The sequence below is a fragment of the Antrostomus carolinensis genome, unplaced genomic scaffold (assembly GCF_000700745.2).
Source record: "Antrostomus carolinensis isolate BGI_N321 unplaced genomic scaffold, ASM70074v2 scaffold7733, whole genome shotgun sequence".
NCBI lineage: Eukaryota > Metazoa > Chordata > Aves > Caprimulgiformes > Caprimulgidae > Antrostomus > Antrostomus carolinensis.
The window spans coordinates 68,575-86,045 of record NW_010303076.1 but is presented as its reverse complement, the minus strand read 5'-3'; the positions used below and the strand labels follow the sequence as shown (position 1 = coordinate 86,045).

General features: G+C 43.4%; 2 protein-coding genes across 2 annotated transcripts in view; one reads left to right on the top strand and one right to left on the bottom strand.

The window, feature by feature from the left end:
• TOE1 (target of EGR1, exonuclease) overlaps positions 1–3,166 on the top strand; it is a gene marked incomplete at its 5' end in the record, with an annotated part of 3,836 nt that extends 670 nt beyond the window's left edge. The window contains 3 exons of the mRNA XM_029084010.1: positions 1–60; positions 1,494–1,665; positions 2,349–3,166. The exon at positions 1–60 is cut by the window's left edge and continues 194 nt beyond it. Coding sequence (XP_028939843.1) covers positions 1–60; positions 1,494–1,665; positions 2,349–3,143 — 1,027 coding nt within the window. The remainder of the gene's footprint in view (positions 61–1,493; positions 1,666–2,348) is intronic.
• A 5,313-nt stretch (positions 3,167–8,479) lies between these two features.
• The window catches only part of TESK2 (testis associated actin remodelling kinase 2), a 69,827-nt gene continuing 60,835 nt past the window's right edge, over positions 8,480–17,471 (bottom strand). Inside the window, exons 7-10 of the mRNA XM_010163967.1 lie at positions 16,682–16,765; positions 15,483–15,569; positions 11,766–11,901; positions 8,480–9,474 (exon numbers count right to left, since the gene is read on the bottom strand). Of these exons, the coding sequence (XP_010162269.1) occupies positions 8,480–9,474; positions 11,766–11,901; positions 15,483–15,569; positions 16,682–16,765 (1,302 nt within the window). The remainder of the gene's footprint in view (positions 9,475–11,765; positions 11,902–15,482; positions 15,570–16,681; positions 16,766–17,471) is intronic.

The following is a 17,471-nucleotide window of genomic DNA, read 5'->3' as shown; positions in this document are numbered from 1 at the left end:
CGCTTCAGAGTTTGAGACTCGCTTTGTAGCATCCTACTTGGAGTATGCTTACAAGAAGTGGTGAGCAGTGCTCTGGGAGTTAAAGCTGATGGGAGGAAAGGCAAAGGGAGTGTCAGTGGTTTGTCTGTTTGTTGTTCCAGGTTTGTTTTCCCAAGGGGGTTGGCTCTTTGTATTAACCTAATGAGTGAAGAAAGGTGCTTTTCAGGTGACTCTGCCCCGTGCTCTTCCCTTTTCTAGGACAGGAGCTGAGCATGTAAGGGTGCATTTTGTAACACACTTCAGCTGGTCCGTGGGCAGCTGCTGAGACAGGATTTCAGTGGTCCACTGGCAGCAGTTTTGACCACAGAGTGACCTGATCTAACTGAAAAGTAGTTGATTTGCTGTGTGGCCCTGGTCCAGCAGTGCCACAGGGCTGGGGCAGGAACACACGCAGAAGAGACCCTTTGCTAGAGAGCAAACGAAAACAGGGCTGTGCCTGCAGGGTCTGCTAGTTCTAACTCAGATTTGTAAGGGATGGTGCAGTTAAAGGGTGGGTGCTCCCTGCACCTCCTGACACTGACCAGCTGTGTCACACATCCTGCATGTGACACTCCTGTGCAGCCAGCTACAACTCATCACATTCCTTCCAAGCAAAGCTTGTGCTCTTGTTCCAGAGCATTCCGTCTTGCTTCCTGCCCCAGCTCCTCACGGATATCCTCCAGGCAGACTCATGTTAGAAGCTGAGATGTCTGTCTACCTCACGTGTCAGTCTGGCCCCTCATTCTGTGCTCCACACAGAATCTAAACAAGCCCCTGGCAGCGATACAGCCCCTTGAATCTCCATTAAACTGGAGTCACGCTCCGTGCAGAGGAGAAACGGTATTTTTAGTGACTGTTTTATATCAGGAAATGCCATTTTGACAGGTCTAAAAACATTCAAGATGGCTGTTCTCAGACAGGAGAATGCTTTGTTTTGACAAGATTAAAATACTTTTTAAACTGACCTCTTAAATGTTGTAACCCATTACATGGAGCCTTCCAAAAGTTCTGGGGCTTTTAGCTAGCTGCTGGGACAACACTGTTCTTTTCTCATGAGATGGGCAGTATTTTGTTGTTTACATTGCCCAGGTTCGACCTGTCCGGGCAGCAGCTGCTGGATACTCTACACAATGCTAATGTTTGGGCATTTCTTCTTTGTCCATTAATATTATGAGGACTAAGACATATCTTAGTGCTGTTTATATTTAAAACCAAGCTATATGTCCCCTTCTCCCATAGCTTCACCAGAGACACTGCTGTCCCTGCCTGTATGTCAGCGTAGGAGAAACCAACCTTTAAGTCAGCACAGAAGCAACTACTTACTCGAGCAGTTCTCCCAGGACTGAGTTTCTCTCCAGCAGGCAGGAAGCTGGTGGAGTTGAGACTTGGTGGAGAGCAGTGTGTTTGCACCAGCCCCACGCCGTGCTGCCTTCAGTGAGTTAACCACAGTAACTGTGTACTCTTGTTTGCTACAGCAAGAGAGAGAACTGCAAGCTGAAGGACTCCAGCAGCCAGCACCTCACCCTTGAGTTCTGCAACTACCCCACCAACATGTCCCGTTACATCGACTATCGCCACTGTTCCCTGGAAGAAGAAAGTCACAAAGTGGGAGGGGAAAATAAGGTCCCTGTCTGTGAGAAATTTTCAGTAAGTAAGATGAATCCCTGCTGCCTTCTCGGCTCCCCTGAACAGCGGGATGTATGAGATGCAGTACCCACTGCTGTCTGGGGAGGGCTCTAAGTTCTAAATTAGTCTTGTCCTCTGAGCAAGAAATGCCACCTCTTCCCTCCCCCATATCTTGGTTAGATATAAAAAATATTACCTGTCTGCAGCTTCTGGGACTGTAGTATGGTGCTGTTCACAGCATCTTGGGTCCTGGTGCTGCTACAGCAGTAAAGAGCCCATCTGATCAGGTCAGAACTGGTTTCGGGTGCCTCAGGGAGGAAAGGGGCTCTTCCAGATGTTGCTGTCGCAGAACAACATAGGTTTGAGACACCGCTGGAAGTTTCTCATTCAACCCCCAACTCAATGTTGCGCAGAGTCTTGTTTGGTGAATTTTGAAAATCTCTTAAGGACAGAGATGACAAAACCCCTCCAAGCCCCTGTTAACAAGAGTTTTGATCATTCATTGTGAAAAATGTTTTCCTATGTATCTAGTTACAATTTCCCCTGACTTGTTACCACTTCACCCTTCCCCGTGCTCCCCTCAGAGGGGTTCAGCTGTCTTTGCTATAACCTCTGCTTTAGGGAGCTGCAGAGAGCAGCTCCCTATGGTGATAGCTGCTCTAACCTGGAGGATGGTGGCTACAGACTTCTCTCTCTCTCCCTAGGCCTATGGCTGGTGTCCAAAAGGGGTGAAGTGTCCACACTCTCATAACATTGACCTCATAATTGATGAGGACGACAAGGTTTGCGAGGAGAAGCGGAAGAAACGGAAGCACAAATGGAAGCGTCGGAAGAACACAGAAGAGCCTGCAAAGGCATTTGGACAGGAAAGCTCAGGGAAAGAAATGGAGCTGGCGCAGAATGGGGAGGAGGGACCGCCACGAAAACAGAGCTGCTATGAGCCTGTGGCTGCTGCAGAGCTGGCAGAGATCACAGCCAACAGTGAGGGCAGGCCACTGGAGGAGAAATCCATAGACATGGAACCAGAGGTCAGCTCAGACACCAGCACACAACGGGAAGAGGATCTGGGGAGCACTGAAGGAACTGCTGCCCAGGTAGCAGCTGCTGTGAGCCCTTCTGCCAAGGGAAATGCCTCTGACTGTGACCAAGTGGAGGGGAAGTCAGAGGTTCCTGCTGGGGTGGGCTCAGTTGATCACCCAGACACAGCTGGGACTGAAACAGCATGTGCTGCAGAAAAGGAAACCCACAGCCCACCTTCCCAGGGGGGCACGCACCGAGCTGGCTTCGATGCGTTCATGACTGGCTATATCATGGCTTACGTCTGGATGCTGAAGAAGGGAAAAAACACGGACGCTGGTCCAGGGCCCTGGTTGCCAGACTGCCACAATAAACTGTACCTCAGTGGGAAATCAGTGCCTCTTCAAATAGTGAAGAGCTTGTTTTCTAAATCTTCCAAAGCTCACAGCCAGAAGATGAAGTTGGCCTGGGCCAGTGGATAGAGCTAGAGAACTCACTGAACTGTTCTTTATTCTACCAAGAACTGAATAGAAGGGGAGCAAGTTTCTTACTCTTGTTTTTGTTTTAACTTCTGACAAATTAAATTGCTCTCAATTGGAGTTTCCCCTGTTGTTCCTTAGCGGCATGCTTGGCCGTGAAGGCAAAGGTGAGGCTGGAGAGGGGGAGGAAGAGTGCACCTCTCCAACTGCACCCAGGGCTGCAAGTTTCCATTTAGTGCTCTGCACTCAAAGTAGGTTTTGAAAAAACAACCTATGGCTGCCCTTCTGGGAAGACCACATTGCTAGCTCCTTTAGTGTGGGTTTCACTTGGTAACAAGAGGAGACAGAGGCCTTCCCACTTCTTAGCATGTTAGAGCCCCAGCCTCCTCCCAGATCTCGCTTTATCCTTTCTGCACCTACAGCCGTACTGCATGCTGGTACTTAACCGAGGAGTTCAGGGTAGGACAGACCTTTTCAAAAGGAGCATGTGCTCAAGGTCAAAGTCTGCCTACAAAAACACATATGGAAGCTCCAAGCTGTTGACCCATACAACTGACTTGATAGAAAATGCTATAAACAGTCACTGGAGGAAGATGTGATGCTTCTGCCAGACACCAGATGAAAGCAGGTTAGCCCTTCAGGCAAGGCATACATTTTTATGAATATCTGGTCAAATGTTACTGCTTTCAGTCACTGCTGGTAGGGTAATTTCCCCTATAACCTTCATAATTATTTCCTGTCTTTCTAAGGAAGTAAAAAAAGGAAAAAAGTTGTATTTAAAAAAAAAAAGACAGTGACCATGGTTTACAACATGCAGCTGGGAGAGCTATCCCACTTCATATGTGTACTTTACCTTAACCTTGGTTACAACATTCATAGACAAGACCTTTGCTCCTACAGGAGAGAGAGGAAGGAGAAAACTTCCCAAATGGGCCAGCTGATTCTAGTGCAGGGTAACTGCACACAGAACCAAGTTACAGCAGGTCTTCAGACTTCTAAGTAAGGAGAGATGCAGTGGGACTTAAAGCCAGATGTGGTCCTCAAACTGCACAGCTTCCTGTGCTAGAGGAGCTGTTCTGTAGGGCTAGAACAGAGCAGCCACAGTGGCAACGCTCCCTGCAGGCTGAGCGCTATCAACAGCCATCTTGTCTTGTAGGTCACAAGGTACTGTTTACTCTTCAGAGCTGTAAGGCAAAGCAGAAAACATCCTTGAATCTCATGGATTCAATAGTGTAACACTTCAGTAAGGTGCAGGACAGAAGTAACACTGACTGAGGGTGACAGTTCTCCCCATTTATAATTCAGCACCGAGTAATAGTGAATAGGATCTCAAGCCAGGTATTAATGTCATGGGTAGCTTCAGTAAGCATTTGAGCCAGCTTTTTAACCTAGAATTGCCCTCTTAATCACAAGACTCAGGCCTTGATTTTATTTTTATTTTGAAAGCAAGTTGGGAAAGTTTACAAAACCTGACCAAGAAAAAAATTATGAAAATATTTAACTGGATTCATCTTTGGTTACTTCTTATTGCAGTTCCAATAAAACATACACCATTTCTAGAGTTCAAAAAAAGTCGGAAGGTCAATCAACATAAAAACAAGACGTGCTTTCTTTACATATTCATAAATATCCACAATATTAGAAAAGTTGTTTTGCAAAGATTTTTTTTTCTGGCAGTGTTAACTTACTATTATACACAGGCTACAAACTTCTTCCTAAGATTTTAATTACAAGTTGAGCTATTTACAGACTGCAAAATATTAAGACGTAAAACTCCTTCATAAATACGAAAATAGATCATCTCGCAAAGATCTTTATACTTAATCAAATATCTGGCTGCCCGTCCTCCCAAAAAAAAGGTTATTCATTTTGCATAGAAATGTAGTGACATGCAATATAAACAATAGCATTAAGTGCAAACAGGAATTATTCAAGTGTCTTTAGTTGTACTGGCAAAAAATACCAATGTTCTGTTACACATAATACATCAACACCTCTCCAACAAGTCTACTACAGCCCCTTGTCTGCACCGCTTCTGAGGGCCAGCAATTCACATGCGTTCTCTTAGTTGCATTTAACAACCTGCAACCACAACAAAAATAGCTTATAACAGACATTTAAATGAATTCAACACAGAAAGATTTAAAGTTAATTAAAACCATCTTTGATCTCTTTAGGGGACCTAGCAATGTGTAGAAAGTTTTAAAAGAGCAAGAACTGCTCCCGTAAGAAAGTCAAAAATCATTATAAAATCCAATCACAATAAACCTTTTGTCACATCACTATAAAACAAGGAGTTTGGTGACTATATGTTTGTATTCACGTTCATCAGTAGCTGTCAGAAAATGGCCCCCAGTAGAAAAGCACCCTTAGGTGGGCAGAAAACCTAGGAGTAGTTGCTAGGTGCAACCTAGATTCAGCTTCACACAACCAAAGGGATGAGACGTAGTGAGCGCCAGCTGCATCCAGACCCTTGGAAACACTGGGTTTTAGCAAGCACTTGGCTGTTCTAAATGGCCTTTTACTCCAGTTTCATACACATGCCTCCTTCCCCATGCAGACCAAGAATCCAGGAAAGGCCTAAGCTGTTACTGGCATTTCTCTTTCTGACATCTCCACCTCAGTACAAAGAGCTAGAAGAGTAGATAAATGTGCCCTGTGCATGTCAGCTGGCTGTGCTTAGAGTGGACATTTAAGAGAATAAAATTTTAGCCATGCTGCTTGCTAAGAGAGCTGTTCAGGGCAGGGAAACATTTTAAGAGACAGTGGTGTTAAGAAAACAGATGAGGTCACTGTGAGGGGTGCCACGGAGGGACCCCGAGCCTGACTGCACAGGCTTTGCAGTCAGCATCAGAGAGGGCAACAGGCTTCACGATGGTGTCAGCACTGATAGCCAGGGCGAACACAGCCTGCAGAGCAGCTGGAGCTGTACGTGTGCTCTGCGATGAGGCTGCAGGCAGCTGTAGGATGCTGGACAGCTTCCTGACAGCCTGGTGATCCAGAAGGAAACCATTCCTTATTATTGCTTGTTTGTCTGAAGTCACACACCTAAATGCATCTTGTGACAACAGAAGCTGGTGCTGATGGTTTCCTCTGCAAGAGAGTGCAACTCTATAAAAGATAAAAAGAGAAAAGGAAAAAAAAAAAAAGCAGGCACCAGGCAGAGAACGAGCTGGCAACTGAGTTCTGCTGTTTCCCTGTCCTCAAAGGAAATTACATGCACACAGCACCAGCCATACAAGCTGCTCTGCACTCTGCAGACACCAGCCCTGCAGACAGGATACACAAGACAGACTGCTCTACAGATCAGCACCTTCGAGAGGCAGAGAGGTGAGGGCCAAAAGGGGTGATCTTAGTAAGGACAGGCACGTTCTCTTCCAAACTGCCAACAGCTGCCTAATCTGGCATGGACTGTGCTAAGTAACTCAGCGACACTGGGTTTCTCATTTAATTCTTCACAGCCACTGCAAAGGGATAACTGCTGCTCAGGTTAATACATATCTCTCAAGAGGAAGTCGTAACCATAACTCACAGAACAGTTACCTACACCTCTGGAAAGATAAACATCTCAGCCAAGAAAGAACTAAAGCTTTCCCCTTCATCCTTTCTTTGAGATATGAAGAGAGTAGGAATAGTCTTGCTTCCACCTGAGACTAGCTTACATTTTCCATCCTTACACAAGAGCCAGAGAGAGTGTAAGAGGCTACCTGGGTGAAATTCTGGTCTCCACTGCATCACCATCTGCTCAGCAGGCACGCAACGCATACCTCAGTTAGGAATGATAATATAGGTTAAAAATAAAATTAAAAAAAAACAAACAAAACCCATGTTCTTGGGATAGCAATAGTGGAAAAGGGCAGGATGCTGCAAATGTAGTCACAGAAAAAGCTTTCCTGTAAATCACATCCCAGAGCAGGGATCTTTGATGCTGGTTCCAGCAAGTAGTGTTAAAGCTTATGCTGCTGCTTCTTTCACATGTACCTGCTGGTGGAGAGATTTTAAAAAATTAAAAAAAAAAAAAAAGAAAAGAAAAAAAAAAGAGAGAGAACAAGAGGAGACAACAGCTTCTTTCTGTAGAAGAAAAAAGAAGTTAATTTGGGACAAGCTAATTTTATTCAGTTTGACAATTCAAAGCCTTCCTGTGAGTCTACTGTCTATCCTCCTCCAAGCAAGAGCACTTGTGTGGCTGCAACACTGCTGGCAACTTCCCCTGGGCAGGGGATTCCTGTCCTCTATCAAGCAGTCTGGGTTTAAATAAGGAGCCATCATTACTGCAGTGTTATCAATGAGATGGGACATCATACCAGAGAGGGAGGTGAATGTGACCCTTGCACCTCAGTGGTAATAGTCCACAGTAATCTAGATATTGAATTTAATTAACTACTCTGCAGAAACGGATCATGATGTCCATTCAGCTCTTCAGAGGTCAGAGCCCACACCCCCCAAAAGCTCAGTACAACTGATCCTTTCACTGGCAGTTTCTCTAGAAACCCAGGAATGACAATGCATGGGATATGGCTCCCCTTGTGTGCTGGGGAAATCTTCCTCCACATTTGGGCTGCAGTACATGAAGAGCTGTGCAAGGACAAGAGCGGTGCTCACCGCATCTTGCTTCCCTGCACGAATGTATTACACATCATTACCCAATCCCAAGGGAAAATGAAACACCAGGGAACAGATTCTTCTTGTTAATCGTAAAGTACTTGTCATGTGATTCAGCCTGCAGATTGCAACCAGCGTGAGGGGTTTTGTTTTTGCTGCTTTTGAAAGAAGAGCTTGTTTGATGCTGCAACAGCATTCACAGCAGCTCTGGGACCAGAGAACATTCCTGTCTGCTCAACATAGCTCTGAAAGATCTCTGTGCCCATTTCTAAAACAGAGGCTCTGACTCACATGCACTGCTGCAGAATGTTAATGCAAAATCTGCAGTGGTTTAGAGCAGCTGGTCAGTCAGAGAAGAGGGAAAACCTAAGGGTCGCTCTTTCTACCCAACATGGAGCTTAAGGCCCTGAAATGCTCCATGCTGGAATCCAGGTCAAACTATCTACACGGTGCCTGCTCTGGCTGCTGCCTCTTGGAAGGACTGTGTGGCCCACATGGCCATGCTGGCTGGAGTAGTTCCCCCTCCTAATGCAAATCAAGGAAGGGAATAAGCACAGTTTGAAATAAAGTTAAAATAATCAGTCTCTCCAGACTGTCTGCAGGTATCTGTTTGACAGCCAGCTCCTACCATCTGCTGAGTCTCTTTCAAATATGAAGCCCAGCACTACAGAAAAACAGAGTTTAAGCGCCTGGGAACAGCTGCTCCCTCAAGGACACATTCAGTTTGAGCCCTCTCTTTATATGTCACAGGTTGACTGTGCGCTGCCACTTGCTGAGCTGCTGGAGGAAGTCTGAGACAATGGGGCAGGACTGTCCCCATCCTGCTCCCTGAAGGGCCATGCCTCTCTCTTCAGCTCAGTGGAAGGACTAACATTGAACAGAGGCTTTGTAGACTCTAGTGGAGTATTTTTCAGTAGGTCATCTTCCACCTCCATCTCTTCAGAAGGGAGACAACCCACAAACACTTGTGATGAGCCATGTCCCTCAGAGTTCACAGAATTCTCAACTGGGAGCTTTTTGTAAGATAGCAGCTGGGCCAGCACTAATGGTTGATTACATGCTGCATCTCCACACGTGTTCTCAACAGGGCAAAACCCATTTTCCTCCTGGGCCACTGGCCCATCCGAACAGTCCATATCCTCTTCTTGTCCTGGTACAAGCCTGTGAGGCTTGGCTTGAAAGGGGGGAATCTCTGATACACCGTATTTACTGCTACTCAGGAGTTTTTGACGAACCTCTGCACCTAGCTGGGCTGGGTCACACCTGCCGACAGTGGAAGACAGTCCCCCACACAGGCCATATTCCTTGTGCGGCAGCTCAGGAGAGAGCGGAAGTGATCTGCATCTCCTCCCAGGAAGAAGGGAAAATTCCTGCCAGTCTGTGCTGTATGCCTGCCGGATCTGGGACTGGCTGGCTTTCAGGCCTCCACCTGCCTCTGGAGAATGCAAGTCAAACACAAGGGAGATCACAGACTTGCTTGGCATATCAAAGAATTTGATCTTCCCCCCCTTGAGGTCCTCCCGGGCACTGAAGGGATTAACTTTCCGGCCTAACCCTTTGTTTGGCGTGTAGTAGGGGTCCTGCACATTTATCTTCCTGGAAGGCTTGCGGGAGAAGATATCCGACTGGCTGCGTGACAACCAGATATTCCGACGTGGACGGGGTGACTTGGGTGGGATCCTGTCATCCAGGGAACTCAAACGTTTTACTCCTGGTCCTTTTTCAATTGACCCTGAGTAGAAGAAAAGAAATACTCTTAGCTTAAAGGAGCTGTATGCCTGCATGTCTGCTCACTCACAGAGCCTTCATGACAACTGTGAAGAAAAAGCTGCATTTCTGGTGTTCCAAAGTATCTTCCATACGCACACATTCGCTCATTCCTTACAAATTCCTGCACAAACACAAGGACACCATTTCCTTCTCCTCAGTGTATTATTGGTTTCAAACATGGAGATATGTCAGCCACGTCACACACAAAATCACACAGAATCACAGAATGTTTGAGGTCCCTTCCAGTCCCCAAAGATCATCTAGTCCAGTCCCCCTGCCGGAGCAGGAACACCTAAACAAGATCACACAGGAAGGCGTCCAGGTGGGTTTTGAATGTCTCCATAGGACCTTTTAAATGTAAGGCAGTCAAAATTGCATTTAAAATATTCTCTCCTCTTTACTCAAGCCTCTGGCTAATTAAAAATAATCTTGAAGACTTAAGGAAATGCACATTCAGTTAATGCCATCTTACTTCCCTAGACAGTGAAACTGGACTGCTTCTTTATCATTTTATGATAAAATTTGCTACCCACATTATGAAGGATGCTAATTTAGCAAGATAATATTTTCTTCAGAAAAAAACAAAGGAAAGGCAACTACAAAAAATTGGTAGGAATGAAGAAGATTCCCTCTTCTATCCAAACCCTGTACACTTTAGGGCCCCTTCAAACCTCCTTGCTTCCAGTACGTTGACACAGGAGAGATGGCACAGGGTGGTCTTGAAGAATAAAAATTTGCATGTTTCTAGTTCTATCATCCTGGCTTCCAGCAGAGATTGCCCAAGATCTCTTGATGATACTGACCATAAAAGAGAGCAAATGTGAAACATAGTTGCCAAAGGAACTGGGACTTTTTTCACCCTGATGGAAAGGTCTTAAGACCAAAATAATGCCCGTCCTGATACAATGAGGAGTTTAGATCATTCCACCCCAACCTTCATTGAGTGCATTATCCAATACAGACAACTAGGGATATATGAGAGTTTGACTCTAATGAATAGGAGTTAAAAATTTGTATGTATGCGTATGTCTGTGTATTTATTTTCACACATGCACACACATACATATATATAAATAAAAGCTTTATCACTAGAACAGGATGGGAATACTGTTGTTATTTTAGGAAAAGATGCTAACTCCTTGAGTGTCTGGAACATGCATCTGCCACTGGCTCTCAAGGTGCCTCTGAGGAGCTGTGGTAGAGTAATAACAGATATAAGTGATCTCCTTTTGATTGCCATTTCCAGAATAAGCACACACGGATTTCCACTTTTCCCTTTAAATACTGCTACAGTTTAGACTGTAGTCACTCCACCTAGGAAAGACTACTCAAGTCAAAGAACAGCATGTAACACTTCTCCAAGAAGATGCAGATCTGACATGTACTCTAAATGGAGAATGCTGAGGGCGAGGGGGGAAAAAAACCCAAAAAAACCGCCATCCAACCAAACAAATGTTTTCCTTTTTAGCTTACACTTCTTTTAGGTGTTTTTCAGGTGTTTGAAAACTACCACATGCATGTCCTCCATGTGGTTTGCAATCCAGAACTTATTTCAATCTATAACCATATTACAGATCGATGGATATTGTATTTATATGTGTATTTATATATACACAATATAAGAAATTATTTTTACTTTTTAAGCTTCCAGTGTCTGAAGTCTACTAACACAGAAGACATCTAAGTTGGAATATGCCCCAGCCTACGAGAACTCCTTGCAGTTTGCTCCCCACACCAGGTGGCACTAGACAGCTTTAGAGAAAGCCCTTCAAGGGCCGGCATTCCCAAGCAGATCTGGGATTCATCTTTTCCCCAGTCTTTCAGAGTATACTCTTGCATCTTCTCTGTTCTCCTCCCTGAAGGAATTTAAGAAGCTTCTAAGTGTTGCATGTAACATGCACCAAAGAAATTATGTATATGCACTAAGTATGGCAGGGACAAAGCAAAAGTTGATGGATTTTCATATGCTGTTAGCAACTTAGAAAACCATTTCCAAATGAACTCTACATTTCCCCTCAAGAGCTTGTAGGCAGAATCTTTCAAGGCTCTTTAAGAAACAGTTAGCTGTTCTTTCCCAAAGGACACTCTGCAGTGCAAAATATATAGCATTGTTCCAGAATCATTTTCAGGCTTGGAGTAAAATCATTCACAAGCTGTAAATAATACCATATATAGCTGAAATCCCAGTCTTCAAAATATGTGCACCCTCTCACTGTTAGCCTGCAGCAATGTTTGTACAATACAGACACTTACCTTTGGGTTTTCTTTCACTGCTGTCAAGGTTCAAAAACTTTCTCTCTCTCTCTGAGTCTTCGTTTCTCAGGCGGTTTAAAATACCCTCCAGTGTTTTGACAATATCAGCAAATGAAGGACGCAACTTTGGATCCATCTGTGAATGTACACAAATCAAATAAGTTCATGTAGGTTTGTCCAGGCTATTCTACTTACACAGTGGACAGACAGAGGGACAATCTGAAAGAACTGAGTAAATTCTAGATAGTTTTAAGAAGTGTGTTGTCATTGCAAAAAACCTAAGTAAAGCAGGGGGAAAGTAGTATTCTGTCCCAGTTTATGTCTGTTATACCTCTCACATTTAATTATCAAGTTATAAACATTCTATGGCGAGGATGCATTTTATATTGAAAAGGTGGGAAGCTGTTAGATTCGGGGCTTCGGAGAGGGTTTTGTTTGCTTGTTTGTTTTAAACAGCTTTCATAGTTCAAGGATTTTTTTTCTGGACTCCAGTTATCAATCAGAGATTATGTATCAAAGTTATTCCAAAACGTGCCCGAAGCAATAAGGATTAAACAGAGCAATTAGGCTATGCCATGCTTTAAAAGTTTGTAATTCTTCCATCATCTCCCTGTGGCTTTAATTAAAACCCACTTAAACAGCATTGCTGATTTTGAAGTTTATAATGTTGTATCTTTTCATCTGTTAATTAACCTTACTACTCGGTGTACTGGTCTGTCTTGTGAGGAAGCAAGATTGGTTACATAATTTCATAAAGTGATACAACAGAAAAAAATCCATCTTTGACAAAGTAAAATATCGCCCCCCCCGCCCCAAGTCATCAATATATATTCAGTTTGTATTTATCAGTACGTATTTATTATTTATTCACCCTAGTAGAAATGGATTGCTAAACAAAGCCCAACACTGAAATTGTACTAAAAGGCAGGCAGCTTGATTTATGTAGTAACTGGGAAGGCATTTCATCATTTTGAACACTGACCCTGTATATATGTTACAGGTTTAACTACTATAGGTAGCAATGTCTAATTCAGCAGCTGAAAGTTAACCTCATTACAGTATTAAAAAAGATTCCGCTTGACCTGATTCCTGTTTCCAGCCCTCTAAAGGCTTTTTCAGAGCAGACAAGCCCAGACAGATCTCACCCCTAGTACAAAGGGAACAGTGGTGCTTTGTAAATAAAAAACCCCCAAAGACCTCCCTGATATGCCTTGCAGGTCTTACAACAAGATGGATCTTACTGAAGAAAACTGGTTATGCTCAGCAATGCCAGAACACCTTCTAGTAACACAGGGTAAAGGGCTAAAAATTCATATATACAGTAAAACAAACAAACAGATCACACTTGAAGAGCTTAAGAGCAGCAAGAAAGTTGTTCTAATGTAGCAGCTGGAATTTCCTGGCATAGGAAAACATCTTTCTCTGCTTCCCCTATTTCACTGAAAGAGTGGAGCAGAGGCAACACGAAAGCACACACTCGGTACTCTGAGAAATTTACTAATTTGGGAAGCTCAGAGAGCTGTTGCAAGCTACAGAAAGTAAGAAAAACTCTCTATTTTAATTTGTGCTAGGTAAGATCCAGGGCAAGAGCAGCAATGGAAAAGTGATTCAGAGCAATATTTGCCTTTTCCATTCCTGAGCAGTCCAGATTCTGCTCAGATGGAATAAAAGGTTCTTCCTCAAGGCAGCAGCTGCCCACAGCTCAGCTTGTGCTGGTAAGCTTTTTGCATGATCATACATGGTTACCTTTATAAGCATTTGCACAGGTAAGCTCATAGCTGTTAGGGAGCCATAAGTTTTAGACTTCCTTGCATGTACTTATTTAAAAAAACAATACTTTATAACAGCATATTAAAGAAATTTTATTCCACTACTCATACATGTCAGCTTTTAGTGGTTTTCTTAGGTTGCCCTAAAATATGTTTCCTGGCTGTAGAAAATCCCAGGGCTTTGCACATTAGTTCAGCTAATCAGCTCAGCTATACAGTTTACAGTGTTTGTTGACCTATTAAATAATAAAAAGCTGTATAAGTGTCCATGTCTAACAGCAAATTATCACACAGATCACCTGCTACTGAAGCACAACATGCTTAGGAAGATATAAGAAAGCTTTTTCTGTTCAACATCTTTTTCCTTCTACTGGGAAAGTGAATTACAGCATGCCCCACAATGAAATCAGCATTTTAATGTCTTGATCACAAGACAGTAATTTCCACTTTCAATTCAGAGAAGGGACATTTATTATACAGGAAGTAGTATTTCACAATAAGAAGTAGGAAAAAATCATTTTTCTCTGAATACACCAAATTCTTACATGAGAATATAAGTGACTACTTCCCCTTTCTTCATGAGCAGTTTTACTCCGAGTTTCACCTATGCTGAAAAACTGCTTTGAATCATGCACAGTGTGTTTGGATGCAGTAAGATTGCTGGAGTCTACGGGTGGAAGCCAAGATTTCCCAAGTCAAATCTTACCTCCAGCCTAACCCTTTAGCGCTTACGTAGTCAAAACACTTCATAAACATGAGTCAGGTGTACCACTGTCCCGGTGAAGCAAGCTCCACTGTACTAAGATGCAACCAGAGGAGTGAAGTAGCTTGTCCAGAGTAAGCCCCACAAACATTTTTAGAATTAATTTCTTCTATCTTTTGTTAAGAGCAGCAGTCACCCCAACCCGCTCACATCCTCACCTTTATACCGCCCTCGCCTTGAGCCAGCACGTGCATTTGTACTACTAGAGAGGAAAGAGAGAGCTTGGGGCAAAAATAGGCATCAAGAGCATGGCGAGATGAGACTGTTTCTTTCAGCAGCAGTGTTGACATGAAAACAAAGCCTGAAAAATCACTAACAGACAGGAATAAAAAGCCTGTCCTGAGACTTTTCTTACAAACACTCACTTGGACACAGTGCTCATAGTTGCTCCAGAATGGCCTGGTTGTGGAGTCCGCAGCAACTTTTTGTGCAATAAAATTTTTAGAAGTTGCCTCAACTTGTTGCGCAAACTGGACATTCCTAATTTCAGCTGAATTTGGTGGAAGCTCAGGTTCTCTTACTTCAGTTATGGGACAACCCACAAAAGAGATCTACTTCATTGGAATTTTCACACTGAGGAGCCATGAAGCTACCTAGTGCCATCAATCACAATTTTACTTGAATAACTGCCAGAAAATTCACTTCATACAGCGCTTTGCCTATAGCCTTACTAATATTAAATCATTTGGGTCCAAGTTTGGTTTTTTGGAACACAGGATAGGGACTTGGAGGTTTATCCTGCTTTCCAAAAAGCAGCATATAGGAACTTCAGAGTAGTTTAGTGCCTGCTCTTGATTTGTTTGTCCCCTCTGTTTGTGAGAAAAACTTGGAATTCTTTCTTCACAGCTCAGTAGGTCTGTACACAGTAACAGCTGGATTTTGTCAGCCCGAGGGCCAGCCAGTGTCAATAACATACAACTGGTTATGATCAGCCTGAGCAGCCTGCAAGAAGCTTGTTTAGCATAATAGAACACTGAAGTGCAAAAACACAAGAGACCTTTTTGCAAGGGGAAGGGAAGGGTTATAAAGACTGCAAGGGACTTTCTGGGTTATCAGAATACATGCTCCTTTCATAGGTAAGCTCTTCAAGTCTCTTCTGTAAATGCTTTAAACTGTATCTTCAAAAAGCCAGAGGGATTTAGAGAACTCCAGTTTAGGCCTCTCCCCTTCAAGTAAGATACTCACATTACAGCAGTTGAAGGCCAGCTGGAGGAAGTCAGGCGGACAGTCTCCCACCATGTGCTGGAAGGCATCATAATCTAATCCAAAATTCTGTACAAACAAAAACATAGCACAGAGATAGAAATGAGGTCTGCTATCTGGCCCAAAGCATCTTCTTTTCAGGGGGTCCCTACGTGGAGTTATCAGGAATAACCACAAACATCTTTCATCAGCCACATACAGAGGATTTTGAGGAAACTCCATGCACACTCCGAACCGCAGCATTCCCGATGGGGATTACTTGATACAAGATACCTGTAAGAGAATGAGCTGACTTCAAAGCCCATCCTTCTTCCTGGACTCAACTGTAATCCACTGTACTTGAAATGTTGCCCGTGTGGATCTGGAAGCAATATCCTATACTACGGTGTTTCACCATGGTGACTTTCACACTGTAAATTAACAGTCTGCTATAAAGCCAGCAGCTTCACTATGATGAAAATTTACCAAATGGTTAATTTTTCAGTGGATAGTAGACTGGTAATACAAATTATCCAGTTCCTTAAATGCACTTCTATAAAATCTGAAGGGCAGAGAAACAACAGGATCTCTTTTTTGCCACGGTTCAAGACCTAAGCAATTTTGCATTTTCAGAATTGGAAGGGGATAGACAATTTAGAACAACCCCCATGGAGGGCCAAAAGCTGCCCTGCAGATGGGACTCAACCAAAAGGCAACTGAAGAAAGTAAGAAGAAAGTTGATGAGTCAATTCTAGCTCAGATCCACAATGCTTAGCACAGCCCATGCAAAGATAAAGGTTAATTTCTTTTAGCTGCTGCCTACATAGCTGCTGCCTCTTTCACAAGGAGGGGCTGCTTAGCCGATGCAGCGTGCTGAAAATGCTCTGTTCTGAATCTGGCAAGATGTCTCCATTAGCTACCATTCTACAAAAGGAAGGTCATTGCAATGCTCTCAATGTTCTGCCAGTCAGGGGCAGAAAGGATTTCCCATGAAGACTGCAGCTGGACAAAGTCTGTGTGAAAGTGTCTTCAGCGGAGCTTCTTACAGTAACAGCACAGAGGAACAAAAGCCTTTTACAGGCTATTTTTAATGTAACACCTATTCATCGTATCTTTGGCAGCAGTGCCAGAAGTTCTAAAGGCCAGCCATTATCATGGCATACTTACCACCTCCCACCAATGTTATAAACATAACCACTTACCTCTGTGCGAGGGAGATAGTCTGGATCTGCCTGTATTCTTGCTATAACCTCACATAGAATTATACCATAGGAGAACACATCCGCCTGAGAGAGAAAAAAAATAGAGAGCCACATGGTTCAGCTATGAATACTCAGTGTTCCTGTCTGCCACTGAGCTTCTCCTTACCCGAAATGGTCATCGTGAAACAACTAAACCAACACCACAACCTCACACCACTAAGCAACTCATTATAGCTAACATTTTCCACGTGAAGAAACAGTATGCTCACAGTAAAGCATTCTTGTTGCACAAATAGCAATGATAACTTTAAAACTCTTCAAGAAAAAAAAGGAAAACACCCACCAAGCCACTCTTAATTCAGCAGTGTAAAAATAATAATAATAAAAAAATCCTGCCTTGCATAAAGAATGATGTCTTACAGATGGGAGTGATTAAAAACATAGCCAAAACATGACATGCCTATATATCACTGTGGTTAGAAAGACGGGTTTAGAATACACATGATCACAGCTTATCCAGAACATCAATGCTGTTTTTCAGAAAAATTACATTTTTATCTTCTTACAGTTCAGTACCTCTGGAGCAAAGAGTGTCTTTTCCAAAGCTTGAGATATCTAGTAACACTGTATACCAGCATCAATTTCCATTGAAATTTCCATTGAAATTTCCATGACGCTTACTAATCACTTATCTGACTACCCCTGGAGCTGCACAGTTCCTCAGATTTCCACACACCTGAATTTATCATGTAATAAAATTTAGGAAGACATGGGACACAAGTCTGCAGAG